Source organism: Sorex araneus, chromosome 2 (genome assembly GCF_027595985.1).
Source record: "Sorex araneus isolate mSorAra2 chromosome 2, mSorAra2.pri, whole genome shotgun sequence".
Taxonomy (NCBI): domain Eukaryota; kingdom Metazoa; phylum Chordata; class Mammalia; order Eulipotyphla; family Soricidae; genus Sorex; species Sorex araneus.
Window position 1 is genome coordinate 96,348,653 of NC_073303.1, and position 15,347 is coordinate 96,363,999.

Below are 15,347 nucleotides of genomic sequence, written 5' to 3' on the forward strand. Positions count from 1 at the left end.
TTTAGAAGGCCAGGAAAGAAGAAAGGAGCCAGCCTCTCCTGACCCAACCCACTTATCCATTCCCTGGGTTCATTGTAAGTACAGAGAAACAGATGGGCTAACTGTGATACTTGACAAGTTTCAAATACTTGGGCACTGTAAATAAGTTCTCAGTGCATCTGTGATCTTGACTGCATTATAAGAAAATCTAGAGTACTGGGGGATTTGTTATTTTTGTTTTGTTTTCAACCTACTCTTGTGGTTATCTGAGAATCTGTGTCTGCTCTCTGCCTAGAAGTTTTCTCTTACGATGGTGAAGTCCTCAGAGGTGAAGAGTCACATTAGTTCCATTTCTGACTTCCCCAGCTTCCCTTTTAGTTTTCATTAAATACATTATGTAATTCTGGCCAATAAAGTCCAAGTAAATTTGCTAACCTGAAGTATTTTTGAAAAAAAATTCCTGTTTTTATCAAAGAAATTTAAAAGATCGAAGGAGAAGTTTGGTAACTCTAGCACCATCTGCAAATTTATCTTCCAGACTTGAATGTGGATGTAATTGCTTGACCTACTATAGCATTCTCATGAGTGTAAGAGCCGGGAGAATTTCCAGTCAAACATCTTTGACATCCTGATACTTGCTTGTAGCCAACTCCTTTGAAAAAACAATACACCACTATCTACTTAAGCTAGTTATTCACGTGTCGCTATGTACTAAGTTGTGTACCTCCCTCAGTTCATCAGTTGAAATCCTAAACTCTAATGTATTAGTATTTGCTAGTAGAATGATTGGAATATCATAAAAGTCATACAGATAAGGGCCATCGTGATCGAATTAGTGACTTTGTAAGAGAGAGAAATATACACAAGAAAATAACCCTCTGCAAGTTAGAAAGAGAGTCTCTATTTGGAACTGAACTAATCTTATAATTCCCGGCCTTAATCTTAGAATTCTAGCCTCCAAAATTTTGAGAAATGAATGTTTGTTATTTAAACCACCTATTCTATGGCAATTTGCCATTTCAATACTAAAAGAACTAATTTAGCTATACTGTAACTCATAACTAAAATATTACTAATCAATGTTCTCCTGACTTTTGGAGAGAAATTAGAGTTCTACTATCCACATGTAAAGGGATGATGTTTTATTTTCAGATGAAACCAAATGAACTCAGTGTACCTTCCTGAGGTTCTCCAAGCATCTATAGATATTCTAAACACTGTTTTCATTTTCTTGGAAAATATCACTCAGTGAATAAGTATACAATTAAAAATCAATGAACTATTTACAGTGCTATAGATTCTCAAGTAGATCACTCTACTACAGATTATGAAAAGTATACAGTTTTCTCTTAGCCTGAATAATTCTGTTCTAATGGTTTGCCTAAACCAGAATAACTAGAAAGTTAGCTACTGAGTCCTTTTTCTCATTAATTCAAAAACTATTCAAAAGCTTCTGCTATAAGCCAAGCACTGGGGAGAATGCTAGTGAATGAGAGAAAATAGTCCTTACCCTCAAAAAGTTTAGCGGCTAGTCAAGACAGAAAGTAACTAAACAAAAAAATAAGTAGGCTTAGTTACTTATAACTGCAGATGGTAAGATTGGTTATACAGAAGCTAAGCAGTTATCATTGATGACATATTCTGTAAGAATGTAACTGAAGTATGGTGGTCAAGGATAACTTCTCTAAAACAGTAACATCTGAGTAAGATCAGAAAGAGGGGGACAAGTGATAACCAGAAACATCCTCATCAGAAATATGGAGAAAACTAAGCTCAGGTGAAAATTAGCCTGTCCTCACCTCACCTTATTAGGTAGTTATTATACCTTAATAACTATTTTTCGAAGAACGATGCAAATACTTTCTACTTGTGTATCCATGCTGTAATATCCATTTGTTCATCAATGAATAAGTGGATGAATAAATGCATCACGAGAAGCATCATTAAGGAAAACAGGAAACTCCTGAATGATTTTAGGAAAAAAATTATATTATCTCATTTACATGATGTCCTTGCTCCAATCCCAAGCTTCTGCGCTGGGTCCACACTATCTAAAGTTTAGCATTCATTCCCAAGATGGTGACTCAAATGGCTTCTGGAAACAGTCATCACAGCCCTGCTGGAGACCTAAGTTTTAATTACTTGGGAGTCTCTAAAGACTGTCCTAACAAATATGGTGACTGACTTCCCAAAGGCTAGACAATCCAGTACAAAATTATAATGGCTTATATGATATAGTCTTATGGTGAAATGCCACCATTTTTGTTAAAACCCACTGCTCACAAAAAGCTAATCATTTAGTAAAATTATTGAGGTAACATTGGTTTGTAATATTGTATGTTTTACTTACATAACATTAAAATTCAACATCTATAAACATTACATTGTAATCACCACCAAAGATCTAGTTTCCCTCTATAACCACATAATTGACCAAATTTTGCCATTTCGTATTCTCCCCAAATTTTTTCTCCTTTAATTACCAACCATTTATTCTCTTAGCTAAGTGTGTGCTTTTATCTTGTTCTCTCAGTACCTTTGCTTTGCTTCTTTACATTCCACATATAAATGCAATTTTATGGCATTTGTATTTCTCCAACTAAGTTATTCCATTGAGCATAATATTTTCAAGGTTCATTCATATTACAAATGGCAAGGTCTATGAATTTACCACACAGAGTGACTCTAAAAGAACTTTGAAGATAACTGGGCAGAAAAACTAAGAGGTAAGGGATCATTGTGGTGGGGGTGAAACCCTTAAAAATCACAGACAGCAAAAATAACTGGACTGGGTAAAGGTGGAGAAGTACAGTTTTCTAAAGACTGTAATAGAGACTTCAGCCTATGCAAGATCCAATCCTCCCATACTTCTTTTATCAGATCCTTTGGTCACTGGGACTCTGGCCCCAGGTTCTGTCTTAATAGAAAATATTGGATACAGTTCTGGCCAATAATGCATATATGCATACGTGGAAATCTTCTGGAGGATTTCAGAAAGATTTTCTTCTCATCACAGACAATAAAGAGGTTCTTAGAATAAATGCAGAGCAGTGGCACCACTACTACAGCTTTTGCCTTTCTACATGGAATAAGAGGCTATATGAAAATAATGTCTTCATTATTTTGTGATTCTGAGGAAAACATTAAAAGAATTCTGTAATCACCAACACAAAGGCCTTATAGGATTGATTTCCTCTATCAAGCCATCAAATCTCTACAACCACAGTTCTCAGTGTCCAAACAACCCTTACTTGAGTCTTTTTATTATTTGCAGACAACTGCACTTGTAATTTACAGAGACAGTTCTGGAAGCCAGAAAAAGCTTTTTGGAAAAAGATGAAATAGATGCTAAGAGCAGGAGGATACAACAAAGTAATATTTGCTAAGAGAAGAAACAGTAAGATACATTCAGAAAATTGATTAAAGTTGAATGAGGCTGAAAGACTGAGAACAAGATGGTCAGCGGTGACAGAGGGCACTAAAAAAGTAATACAGTCAGGCATCTGTCTTTCCTTTTGGGGTATAGGAAATCAAAGTAGAATTTTTCAGAATTTAAGCAACTGAGTAATTTGGCTTGGAAAAGTGAAGGTAGGGAGTTATTATCTAGTAGAAAACAAGTTTCAGTCATACAGAATGGGGAGGGCCAGTCTGGTGACATTTTACCTAACTATGAGCATATGGTTGAAAATATGTACTGCAATTGTGGAAATAGCTGGGAGGGCGAATTTTTATGTGTGTGGTTTTTTTTTTTCAAAATAAAAAAAGGGTGATACAATCATATTTTTAATTTGGAATAATCACAGCGATTAGAGAAAGAAGGGAGACTATGACTAGAAAGACAAGTTCTGTCTAGTGAAAGCCTCAAGATGGGACAGGATGGTAGCAAGATACTAAAAAAACACCACCAAAAAGCAACGGAAAAAGAGGAAGGAAGAGAAAGGTGCAGTCTGTTACATCACTATGGTCTATTTTAGCCATTCATACTTGTGATTTATTGAGTGGATGAGGCAGGTATAGGGAGTGATTTATATTCTGAATATTTAAGATAATGCATTACATCAGGTGTTTTATATGAAATGTCTTTGTTTATATATTATGACTCACTGCACTTAGTGACATTGTTGTTTCTCATTTCTTTTGAGAGCTCAAAAATGTTATATTGTAGCTAGAGAGATAGTATAGCAAGTAGGGCTCTTACCTTGATGCAGGTGATGGGCTTGATTCTTTGCATCCCATACGGCTCCATGAGCCTTCCATGAGTGATCCTTGAACACAGAGCCAGGAGCAATCCCTGAGAACAACCAGTTGTCGCCCCCAAAAGAACAGAAAACAAACCAAATCAAGTGTTATATAGTATAATTATGGTCACAGGGCTTGTCCTTGAAATGTTAGAACTCTTCTTTGACAAAAAAACAAAACAAAACACCTATAGTCAAATAGTTTATTATTTCAGCATGAATCTTAGGATTAGACATTATTTTTAGTGCAATATGCATTGATAAATGCACTATATATTATACCTACTACATTGTATGTGTGTTTGTGTGTGTCTATGTCCTTATATGCTTCTTGCTACCAAATATACTTGATTGCTGAATTTGTAATGAGAGGTCACATATTAAGTTGGATATTCAAGAAAAGTCATCTTTACATAATTTGCTTTGCAAATTTCAGATTACATATTCTCAATAATCTAATAAGAATGTTTTAGATTTTTTTCTTCAGAGAGGATGAATTTAAATGTTAAAGAATATCTGTGAATAAAGTAGAAGAAATAATTAAATATAAATCAACTATCTAAAGGTTGGGATCTATCAAATTTATATTACAACATGTTTTGATTGAAACTCACAGGGGAGAAAAGGCAAAAAAAAAAAGAAAATGATCTCATCAGCTGGAAGATGAAAATCTCAAATATTTTATAAATCTTGAAGGTTTCCTATTCTATTTTTTCTACATTACATCTAGAAGACCCTAACCTGTTTTATACTAGTCTTTACTGGACCCATTTTTGCTGGCCCCGTCATCTATTCTGTTCATTTTCCTGGATGCATTTTTACTTGCCAGTATTCTAAAAGACCTAAACTGTTTTGCCCAGGGGAGTAACCAAACCTTGGGGTTTTTGTCATGCAGATTATTTCCCACATCTGTTGAAATGGCAATCAGATTAAAACAAAAAACAGAAACAAAAAACAAAAACAGAATATGGCATAGTGATCTGCTTTGTTTCCCACTGCATTTGATCATTTCCCCCAAAAAATTTCATATGCATGTCAAATTAAAAAGCAGCTCTTAAATTATGATGTAAATCAGGCCACAAGAAGGTTTTCTGACTTGGATAAACTAGCTTGAAACTCTCTTATATTTTTCTTTTATTACTATTCCTCTTAGCTTAATTTTTCTCCAGTGATTGCTCTCCCTCACACCTCTCTTTCTGTCTTTCTCTTCCCACATTAATCCCCTTCTCATGCTAAGATTTTAATTTAAAAGAATTAATATGTGATATCACAGTAAACTTGAACTTCAGTTAAACCAAAAGAGAGGAATTCAGCTTTTGAGAAAGAAGAAATTGTTTTAGACTGAAGTTTTTTCCTTAAAATATCTTCCTCAAACTAACTAACTGACCGATTCTGCCTTCCTTATTTCAGGATCATTTTTTCACTGATGAGACTGTCTTCTCCTTCAGGCATCAGAAGTTTAATTTAAACTACTTCTTGTGAAGATCTAAAATGTATACAAAGATTTTTGTCCCCTCTTGCCTTTTAAAATGCATAGAAGCTACTAGATAGGATCAACAGAGACCTTCTGATTTTCTGATTTTTTTTTCTATTGCACATGTTTGCCTTACAGATGAAATGTCAGTGCCAAGCTTTAAATTCATTAGCCATTTTCATGGAAGAAAATTTTATGGATGAAAATTACTTACTTTATGCATTGACTTTCCCTAGGATTCTATCAAAAGAGGTAGTGCCTTTGATACTTCCTAAAAGCAGTACTTCCAAGTATTAAAGACTTATTTTCCGTCTCCCTACCCCAGCTTCCTGCAACATATACATCACCACATCTAGTTAATATTTGTTTTCTTTCTTTCTGTCTTTTTTGTTTGTTTGTTTGAAGTTGGCTATAATAACTTTTAAGTTCTGCCCTGTTAACAAACGTTTATATACTTTTTTCTCTAAGGATTTCCAGCTTCAGAGGCTGCCTTGTCATAAATACTCTCCTTCCCTTAGGAAACAGAATCTCTCTGGTTTCAGGTCCCCTTCCCTGGACTGAGTCCATCTTTTCTTTTACATGTAAATATTTCATGTCTTCAATGTGCTTCAGGGTTTCCATGGGTATTTTGCCAAGGATACAGTTCATATAAAATTTAAGATTACATATTAATACAGATTAACTCGGAAGTCAAAAATGTACACAAAAGTGTACTTTTTTTCATTTTACAAAGTGAAAACAGTTTCTTTTCTTTAAGACATCTATTGTATATCCAGTCCATGGTATATAACAACATAACAAAAACTATTGTTATTTTTCAATTGGCTCAGGAGAAAATTTTCCTGCTCTCATCATCACCTAAATAAAGCAAATTAGGTTAGATCAGTTCTCTTGATTAAACTTAGTATGTGAAAAATATGTCTTTTTTGCAAACTGTAAAAATAGTATCTATGGCTGATCAAAAAAAATCAGTCCACAATCCAAATAAAGATGAATTCCGTTACTTCCTGCCACCTGATTCGTACAATCAGACTTCTCAAAACCTTACAAGATTCTTCTTGAATTGGTATCTGTAAAGCCAAAACTATATTTAACATTTTTTAATCAGTCTTTTTGAAATTAGGACAATAAAATTTTATTAAGCTTGTGAGTGCTAGATTTACATAACTCAAATTTAATCATTAGAAGTTTGCTATTAACTATGAGTGTCTGGGAAAGTTAGTTTGCCACATGAAATCTTAGCATCTAGTTAGTAAATCTGGAATAATGAAAAAAAGACAGTGTGTATGGGGTGGGGGGTGGGAGAAGTGGGGGCCTAACTCAGACAACTGCAGGGTTGATTACATGAGATGCTTTGTAATTATTGCTCATTTTACTGTTATCTCTATGTGCCATATTGATGTTAGAAACTGAAGGATATGAATCCAGGGAAAATCAATTCAAGGAGCTCAGTGCTTCATTGAGAAAGAAGAGAAGCAAATGAATAAACAAAATGAATATAGCCTGTCCCTGTTAAGAGGCCAAAGGAGAGGAACTCAGAACAGATAGTCAAGAGAGAAGAAGGTGCTTAATTCTCACTGGGGAGCATAGAAAGAGCTTCCTGCGGCATTAAGGCTCGAGATTTGAAGGACTAGGTTAATAGTAGTGTTTTGAGAAGGGAAATGAGGCTGGAAATTCCAAGAGAAGACTATATACAAAAGACACTACACTGGAATAACAAAGTTGTTGGTTCATAGTGTTGCCTGCAGAAAGACAGGAGGTCCCTGGTAAAGTGTGCTAGGAAAAACAGTTTATAAAAATGTTTATTGGGAAATACTAGCCTCAGCCACAGTAAATACTCAGGAAATAATGAAAGCATGATAAAATCCCACTGTAACTTCAGAATGTTGGCTTCTCTTGTATTTAGTGACAATTATTTGACATTTTGCATGTTGAAAAAGAAAGTGCAGTGGGTAAGGTGCTTGCCTTGCATATGCCCAACACAGGCTCGACCCCTGACATCACATATGCTCCTCTGAGGATCATCAGCAGTGATTTCTGGGCACAGAGCCAGAGGTAAACACTGGATATGACAGAATGTGACCCAAAAACAAGCAAACAAAACCAAAACAAAGCAAAGGCACAAAAAGAAACATTTCAATATTTGTGTCAAACCAATGCAATCATTTAGGAACAGGTGTTAGGGTTGTGAATACCCTGGCATATGCATACCCCCAAATGTGATCCATGGGAATCTTATGTCCTCCTACCCACAGCACCACTGGACTTAAACCTACACCTCAGTGCTCAGCCAAATATGGTAGTCTGAGCACAGCTTCAGAGCCCCCCCCCCCAAAAAAAGCCCTCTCCCTCTCCTAATAAAACGTTTTTGGTAGAAGGTATAAGTCAGGATACTGAAAAACACCCTATCATCCCAACAACAATGGCATTTGAATCTAGTTGTTCCATCCATCCTTTTATTTTAAAGCAACCTATCCTAACAAATTATAGCAAAGAAACATTGGTAGCAGTTTACCCATCTTCTTCACATGTTAGTTTCAAAATCTCGGAATTGCTGAAATTCTTTGGATTTCCTTTTGGAGCAAGCTATGTTCATTCATCAGCCTGAGTCATTTTATCTGATTGGTCCAATCTCCCTTTCTTGGCACATCTCCTTTCCCTGTTGAATAAATCATCTTCGGATATGTCCAGGAGGAAGATTTTCATAGGAAAGTTCCATCTGCATTCACCCTGCCATTTATTTAGGCTAAATTGCCAGGCTCCCAAGGAGAAGAAATTCAGAAAATAAAGAGACATCCTCCATTGCCAAGTTTACTAATCTGATCATTAGAACAGATGACTTGGACATGACAGCAAAGAAAGGACAAAGCTCCCCAGACATCCTGACCTATGATCCGAGGGAACCCAGCCTCTTCTCTAAGGAGTTCTCTGCCCAGTCTGGACTCCCAGCTCAAGTCAAGATGATTATTACCTTCCCTGCAGTTTCTGGAGAGCTGACTGTAAGAAGTGATTCTTTCTCACGTCTTCATGTCCCTGGATTATTCTTTAAAGTCTAGCTAACTGAAGCATTGTGTGTTCATATTCTTGACCATTGAGTCTAGTCCTTGGGAAAAGAGGAGCTACTCGGGGAGATGTTAACAGTTAACAAATTAATTCCTCTACATAATGAGTTAAAACTACTTGGCCTCCGTTCTATTCAGAATTGAGTGTTTCGCTCCTTCGTCTGCCTCTCTTGCGGAATGGTAGAAAACAACTCCAGATGTCCTGGATTGCATCTTTTAAAAGAGTCTTTTTTCAGAGAGTGTCACGTCCCCAAACTTACTCTTCAGTAATTAGGGGGAAATGTTAGAAGCTTTTTTTTTTTCTGGTACTCTCTGTATAAGGCAGTTGACCCGTTGATTCTGGCTTTAACCCAAAATCTGAGAGAGTAAAAAAAGAAAGAATTTAAAGGGGAAAGAATAAAATCTCCTGTTTGGGGAACACAAGTAACCCTGAAGTTGCCATGTAGGGATGCGGTGTGGGGTTGGAGAAGGAGAAACGAAAGCTATTCTAGCTCGGGTCAGGCCGAAGTTTTTTCTCCGCAGAGCCAGGAAAATTGCTCGCTGGGGAGCGGCGGAGGGAAGCCAGGCGGGCTTCTGGGCTTCCTTTGGGATGAGAAGCGAAAGCGCCCGGGGCCTGACGTCACTGGCCATCAGCTGACTGTGTTCAAGGCCTGGGATCCTGGCTGCAGCCGCATTCACCGAGGCGGAAGTGGCGGCCACCTCGGCTCCGCCACCTGCAGCCCGGGTCTGGGCCTGCGGACACCGCACCTGGCGCCCCTGCTCCTCCCGGCTGACCGCTGGCTGTGCTGCACGCGCACACCACGTCGCACCTACGTGCCTCCAGAGCGTCGCCAGCCGTTTGGGCAGAAATCACTCTGCCGAACCGAGTGGTTCGGCAGAACCAGAAGGGCGGGAAAACCAGGCTCCAACCAGCGGCTGGAAATGCCTTTTAAAGCATTCTCATTTTTTTTTGACCCCTACTATAAGCCCAAGAAATTGTGCAAAACGCTGAGGGTGGGAAATTGGGATGGGGAGGGGGGCCGGCGTGCCCATTTTAGTGACTCGCGCCTTCCCATCTTTTGCATGGGCAAAGTCCAAACACCGGCAGGAAGCTTCCTGCCTCTGTAATAATTGCTGCTACCGTGGGTATTTTGCGTCTAGCCGCAAAGTTGGCTTTGCAAAAGCCAAAAAACCTAGGGTGAAAGGGGTAAAAAAGGAGAATCAAGTGCATCGCGCTGGACTCTCCGAGACCATGGGCAAAGCGGCCTAGGAGTCTTGTCTCGGCATCTGCAGAAGACCAGCACCCGCGCCTGAGAAAAGAACAGCAGCGGGAACCGCCAGAGCTACTCCGCTGGCAGCTGGCGCGCTGGGGGGTGGTGCGGGGGACCGACCCCGGACTCGACCCAGCCTGCAGCCTGCCTTTCTCACGCCCGGGGCTCTGCCTACCCGCTACCTCCCAGAACTGGGGCGTCCCGGCTAGATCTGTGTGTCAGGTCCTGCCACCAGGCCCATCCCACCTCCAGTTCCGGGGGAGGTGTTTTGGCGAGAGGCCGAGATGAAGTCGCCACGGGTGTCTCACCTATCTGGTCTCCAAATTCCTGCCCGTCGCCCGCAGCGCGCTTCAGAGCGCTAGGGCGGCACGCGTGGCTCCTCGGCCGACTTCTCAGCCACCCCGGACCTCACTTACTGGCAATCCTTCCTGCCCCGACCCCCGCTGCACCCACTAAGCTTTGAGTTGTGTTTTTGGGTGATGTTTGGCTGCACCCACTAAGCTTTGAGTTTTTGGGTGATGTTTCGCTGTAGTTGTTGTTTTGTTTGAGGTTTTTTTTTTTTTTTGGTGGGGGGGTGTTTGTTTGTTTTGCCCCTGGATCGGCACAGTAGCCTCTGGGTTCTGAGCTGTTGCCTTTGGGGGCCCTTCCCACTTTTTCTCGCTCTGCCTCTCGCTCTTCCCAAGCTCCGGACCAAATGGGCTCCAAGGAGTAAAGTGACGGGAGGGGAACTGGGCTGCGACCCACCGGATTCACAGCTGGAAGGGCTGACCTTGTCTGAGAGCCGCGACCCGGACCTGGAGGCGGTCTTGCTTCCCCGGGGGGCTGCGTCGGGCCAGACTCAGCGTCCGGCTGTTCAGTCCCGGCTCAGGAAGGGAGCTCAGCCAGAACGGAGCAGATTAGGCAGCCTCCGCGCACCCCTTCCTGCCAATTAACTGTTTGATGCCTCCTTAGTGCCCAGGCTGCCACCTCTTCAACCCTCCCGCGGGCCACCCGGCCACCTCACTGGTCCCCCCCCCTCCCCATCCCCACTCCTCCCCTTTCGCTGCTCCCGCCCCCAGCTCCGCCCCTGCTCCCCATCCCGGCGCAATGGAGTTCTCCGAAGGGCTCGGTTCCAGCCACAGCGTCTAACTTCTCACCGGTCTGCGCCGCGGTCACCCGTGGCCAGCCGCCCCCGCCCCGCGCCGACGCCGAGCCGTGGGCGTCCCGAGCCCAGTGCCGCAGCCAGGAGCCGCCCGACGCGCAGCAGGAGCACCGCGCCCAGGCTCCCGGGCGCCTCTTGGAGAGCAAAGGCTGCGCCAAGACGCTGAGCGCCAGAAGGGGGTGGGGGGTGGGGGGGTGGAGGGAAGCGAGCCGGTGCCCGGGGGAAGGGGGGCTGCGTGGCTCCGAGCGCCGAGGTGTCCGCAGGCAAATCGCCACCGCGGCCGCGCACCCAAGCTCCGCCGGTGGACCGGAGGGAGGCGCGCAAGGACGCGGGGGTCGGCTGCCAGCTGCCTGCAAGCCTTTGCCCCAGGGCGCACTATGACCTGATGAGCGCGGGCCTCCCGCCCCGGGTTTCCTGCAACCTGGAAGCCGGGCAGAGAAGAGCTCGCCAGCCAGCTCCTACCAGGCCGCCTTTGGGTCTTTAGGAGCAGCCACCCCGCCCCCCGCACCCCTCCGCCCCCTTCCCGCCGCTGACTCCCGCAGGTTCTGCGCCTCCCTCGCTGCGGCCCGGCGCCATGGAGCTCTCCGATGTGCGCTGTCTTAGCGGCAGCGAGGAACTCTACACCATCCACCCGACGCCCCCGGCCGGCGACGGCGGGAGCGGCTCGCGGTCGCAGCGGCTGCTGTGGCAGACGGCGGTGCGGCACATCACCGAGCAGCGTTTCATTCATGGGCACCGAGGCAGCAGCGCGGGCGCGAGCGGAGGCTCGGGCAAAGCCTTGGACGCTGCAGGCGGCGGCCCCAACCACCACGCGCCGCCGCTGTCCGGCGACTCGCCGCTGCCCCTGTATGCGCTGGGCCCCGGAGAGCGAGCGCACAGCAGCGGAGGCACCAAAGTCTTCCCGGAACGCAGCGGCAGCTGCAGCGGTAGCGGCAGCGGCAGCGGGGGTGGGGGCGACCTCGGCTTCTTGCACCTCGATTGCGCCCCCAGCAACTCGGATTTCTTCCTTAGCGGGGGCTATAGCTACCGAGGTGTCATTTTCCCCACCCTGCGCAACTCCTTCAAGTCCCGGGATCTGGAGCGCCTCTACCAGCGGTATTTCCTGGGGCAGAGGCGCAAATCCGAGGTGGTGATGAACGTGCTGGACGTGCTGACTAAACTCACCCTCTTGGTTCTGCACTTGAGTCTGGCCTCGACTCCCATGGACCCGCTCAAGGGCATCCTGCTGGGCTTCTTTACCGGCATCGAAGTGGTGATCTGCGCCCTAGTGGTGGTCAGGAAGGACACCACCTCGCACACTTACCTGCAGTATAGCGGCGTGGTCACCTGGGCGGCCATGACCACCCAGATCTTGGCGGCAGGCCTCGGCTACGGGCTCCTGGGCGACGGCATTGGCTACGTGCTCTTCGCACTCTTTGCCACCTACAGCATGCTGCCGCTGCCTCTCACTTGGGCCATCGTGGCAGGCCTAGTCACCTCACTGCTGCAGGTGATCCTCCAGGTGGTCATCCCCAGGCTGGCGGTCATTTCCATCAACCAGGTAACACCCGCCCATCTTGCACCCTTCCCTCCTTCCTCCTCCCGAGTTCTTGGGGGGCAAATCTCCCTCCGAGGCAGCTCTGCCTAGGGGCGTCTCTCTCTTAGCGCACTTGGCATGAAATGACCTCTAAAGTTTCTCCCAACTCTACCCTTCCACTCTGATTCCGTGGATCACGTTTGTCTTGACATCAACTCAGATACGGGTTTCTCTCTGCTTGAGTCCCTCCAAGAGTCTGCAGTCTCTGGAACTGGAGGCAGGAGGGCAGCAGAAGCACCCCACCTTACAGCCCCATTCCTTAACAGTATTATTCCGATGAGTCACTACACGGTAAGGGACCCAGAGATTCACACTTGGGAATCTGTAGTTCTCTCTGTAGCCAATTATCAATTCTCAAAGGGAATTGCACATGAGCATTACCAATGCTGGGTATTTTACATGTGTTACCCAGTTCTTCAGATAATTTCGTGACATGTGCTTTATTGGGTGAATCATTACTGTTTGGGAGATCAGATTATTTCTTCTCTTATTATGGGATCCATACCTAGTGCTTGGAATAAATCAACTAGAATTGGGGGTGTGGGTGGTATCAAGGAAGTGTCTTTGGCAGAGAATGAGAGTTTTTGTTTAATTGCAAAAGGACAGTTTGATGTGGATGAAATATTTAGGTGGATCTGAATCCTTCAGGGTTCTATCTCCCTCCCCTCTTGAGGTCTATCTCCCCCCACATTAAATATGCCTGTGTTTATGTGAACAAAATCACCATTGTCTATGAATGAGAAGGTAGACAATTACTCTGTTGTTTAAATTCATAAAAATCAAGAGAGAATAAGTGATCTGGCACTTTCTTTGCCACATACATAATAGGTAACAGGAGAATGATTGGGGAGGGTGACTTCTCAATAAAAAATAGAGAATTGTCTTTGTTTCCCAAATAAATGGGAAAGAGCAAGCCTATTCCCCAAAGAACACCAATGAAAGTTGCTCATCTGGTATATTATATATTGGGTGTCTGGTACCTGCCTCTGTGACACTTTGGTTTTAGTGAAGCTTAAAAGCTGGTTCCGGTGGTTGACTTCATAGATGGCGCTTAGAATTAACAGGCACAGCTCATCCAAAAATTGCTCATGATTTTATAGTCACAGCACTGGTAACGTGCTTTTCCCCATCACCTTCTGGACTTCTAGTTGATTGAGAATTCTCCCTTTTCTCATGGCTCTGTCTGTTTTCTCAGGTTACTTTTCTGGTTGATTGCTTTTATGGTGCTTTTGTTTGAAGACTCCTTGGGCAGAGCAAAGAATGTATAAAATATATGTCTGTAATCATCAGTCAAGAAACGAGGAGATGAGAGTTGCTGAATAAGAGCTGGCCAGTTGAACTTTCCCTTATTAAAAACAATAATGAAAAATAAAAATGAATGCAATGAGTGTTTTCACAACAATTGTATAGCTTTAATGCCCACGTAGGTTAAAGTTTCTATCTGGACTGTACAAAAGTATCTATCTGTGTTTTCAATACTGCTTTCTTCTAGATGTGAACCCTAGTAGGCACTGAAATGTCTCATTCTCTTCCAAGCTCTCCTTCTTTTCTTTCTCTCTCTTTTTTTTGTGTGTGTTTTCCTATGTACCTATTTGTCAACAGATAACAGATTTCTTCTCTCCTCACTTCCATTCCTCTAATTGATCTTCTTTTCCTTCCCTTTCTTTACCCTTCTTTTTTCACTATGAGTTGTTTTCACGAGATACCATAGCTTTCCTATTTGCAGAAAAAAAATTTTAGTACACATTACTCAAAGACTTCGTCAAGTAAGTTTGGAATAGTATTTAGAATAATAAATCCTTGAGTTGCAAATGGTGAATATTTTCAAAGTTCTAAGTATAGAGACACTTTTCTTGCCAAATGAATCCACAAAGTAAAATTTGGCTCCATATTTGTTTTACTCAAATACTACCAGATGGGAGATAATTAAAAATAACTCCAAAATGTCTTTCCACTTCCACCCCATCATAAACATTCCTTTACTGTGAAATTCAGCCCTAGTACATTCAAGCCCAGCTCATTCAGCTTCCATATGGGGAAGGAATTGTAGGTGAAATAAAGTTTTGTGAGTCAAATAACCTTTTACCAGACTCTGAAGGAACAGGAGTGCTCTCCTCTCCTTTAGGTGCTGAAAGGCCCTTTGTGGCTTTACTAAATGTTTTCCTTTGGCGCCCTCTAGAGGTTCAAGCTTCTTCCCTATGTACTGAGGGATAAAGCCGAAAACTAACTGCCCCCTCCCCCCAACCCCTGACCCTAAGCTTTTTCCTATCAAATAGCCTTTGTGCTTGCTACTAAGAACAATTTCCAGGATGTTCACATGACTGACTCATTTTTCTACACTCAGTTCAAATGGCACTCTCTAATGCATGTTAGGTCTTATTTTCTCCAGAGTGCATGTTATCTGAAATTACCTCATTTATTTATTTTTCCTGTGTTCTTCCACTACCCTCACAAAAGGGAAAAATATATTCCCTCTAGTATTTGCTGTGCTATCCTCAGCACCTTGTAAAACACAAGATACTTATTAGGCACTGAGCTGACATTGAATGAACAGGGGCTATTCACCGCAAAGCTATTGTTATAAAATAGCCACTTCCCTGATATTGTACAGATGAAAACCACTTTAC

At 43.1% G+C, this 15,347-nt stretch overlaps 1 protein-coding gene across 3 annotated transcripts in view; it reads left to right on the top strand.

The window, feature by feature from the left end:
- The first annotated feature begins 11,567 nt into the window (after positions 1-11,567).
- The window catches only part of ADCY8 (adenylate cyclase 8), a 245,726-nt gene continuing 241,946 nt past the window's right edge, over positions 11,568-15,347 (top strand). For all 3 annotated transcript variants that reach the window (XM_004602452.2, XM_055127686.1, XM_055127687.1), the window contains exon 1: positions 11,568-12,684. In XM_004602452.2, the coding sequence (XP_004602509.2) occupies positions 11,719-12,684 (966 nt within the window). In that variant the 5' untranslated portion in view covers positions 11,568-11,718. The remainder of the gene's footprint in view (positions 12,685-15,347) is intronic.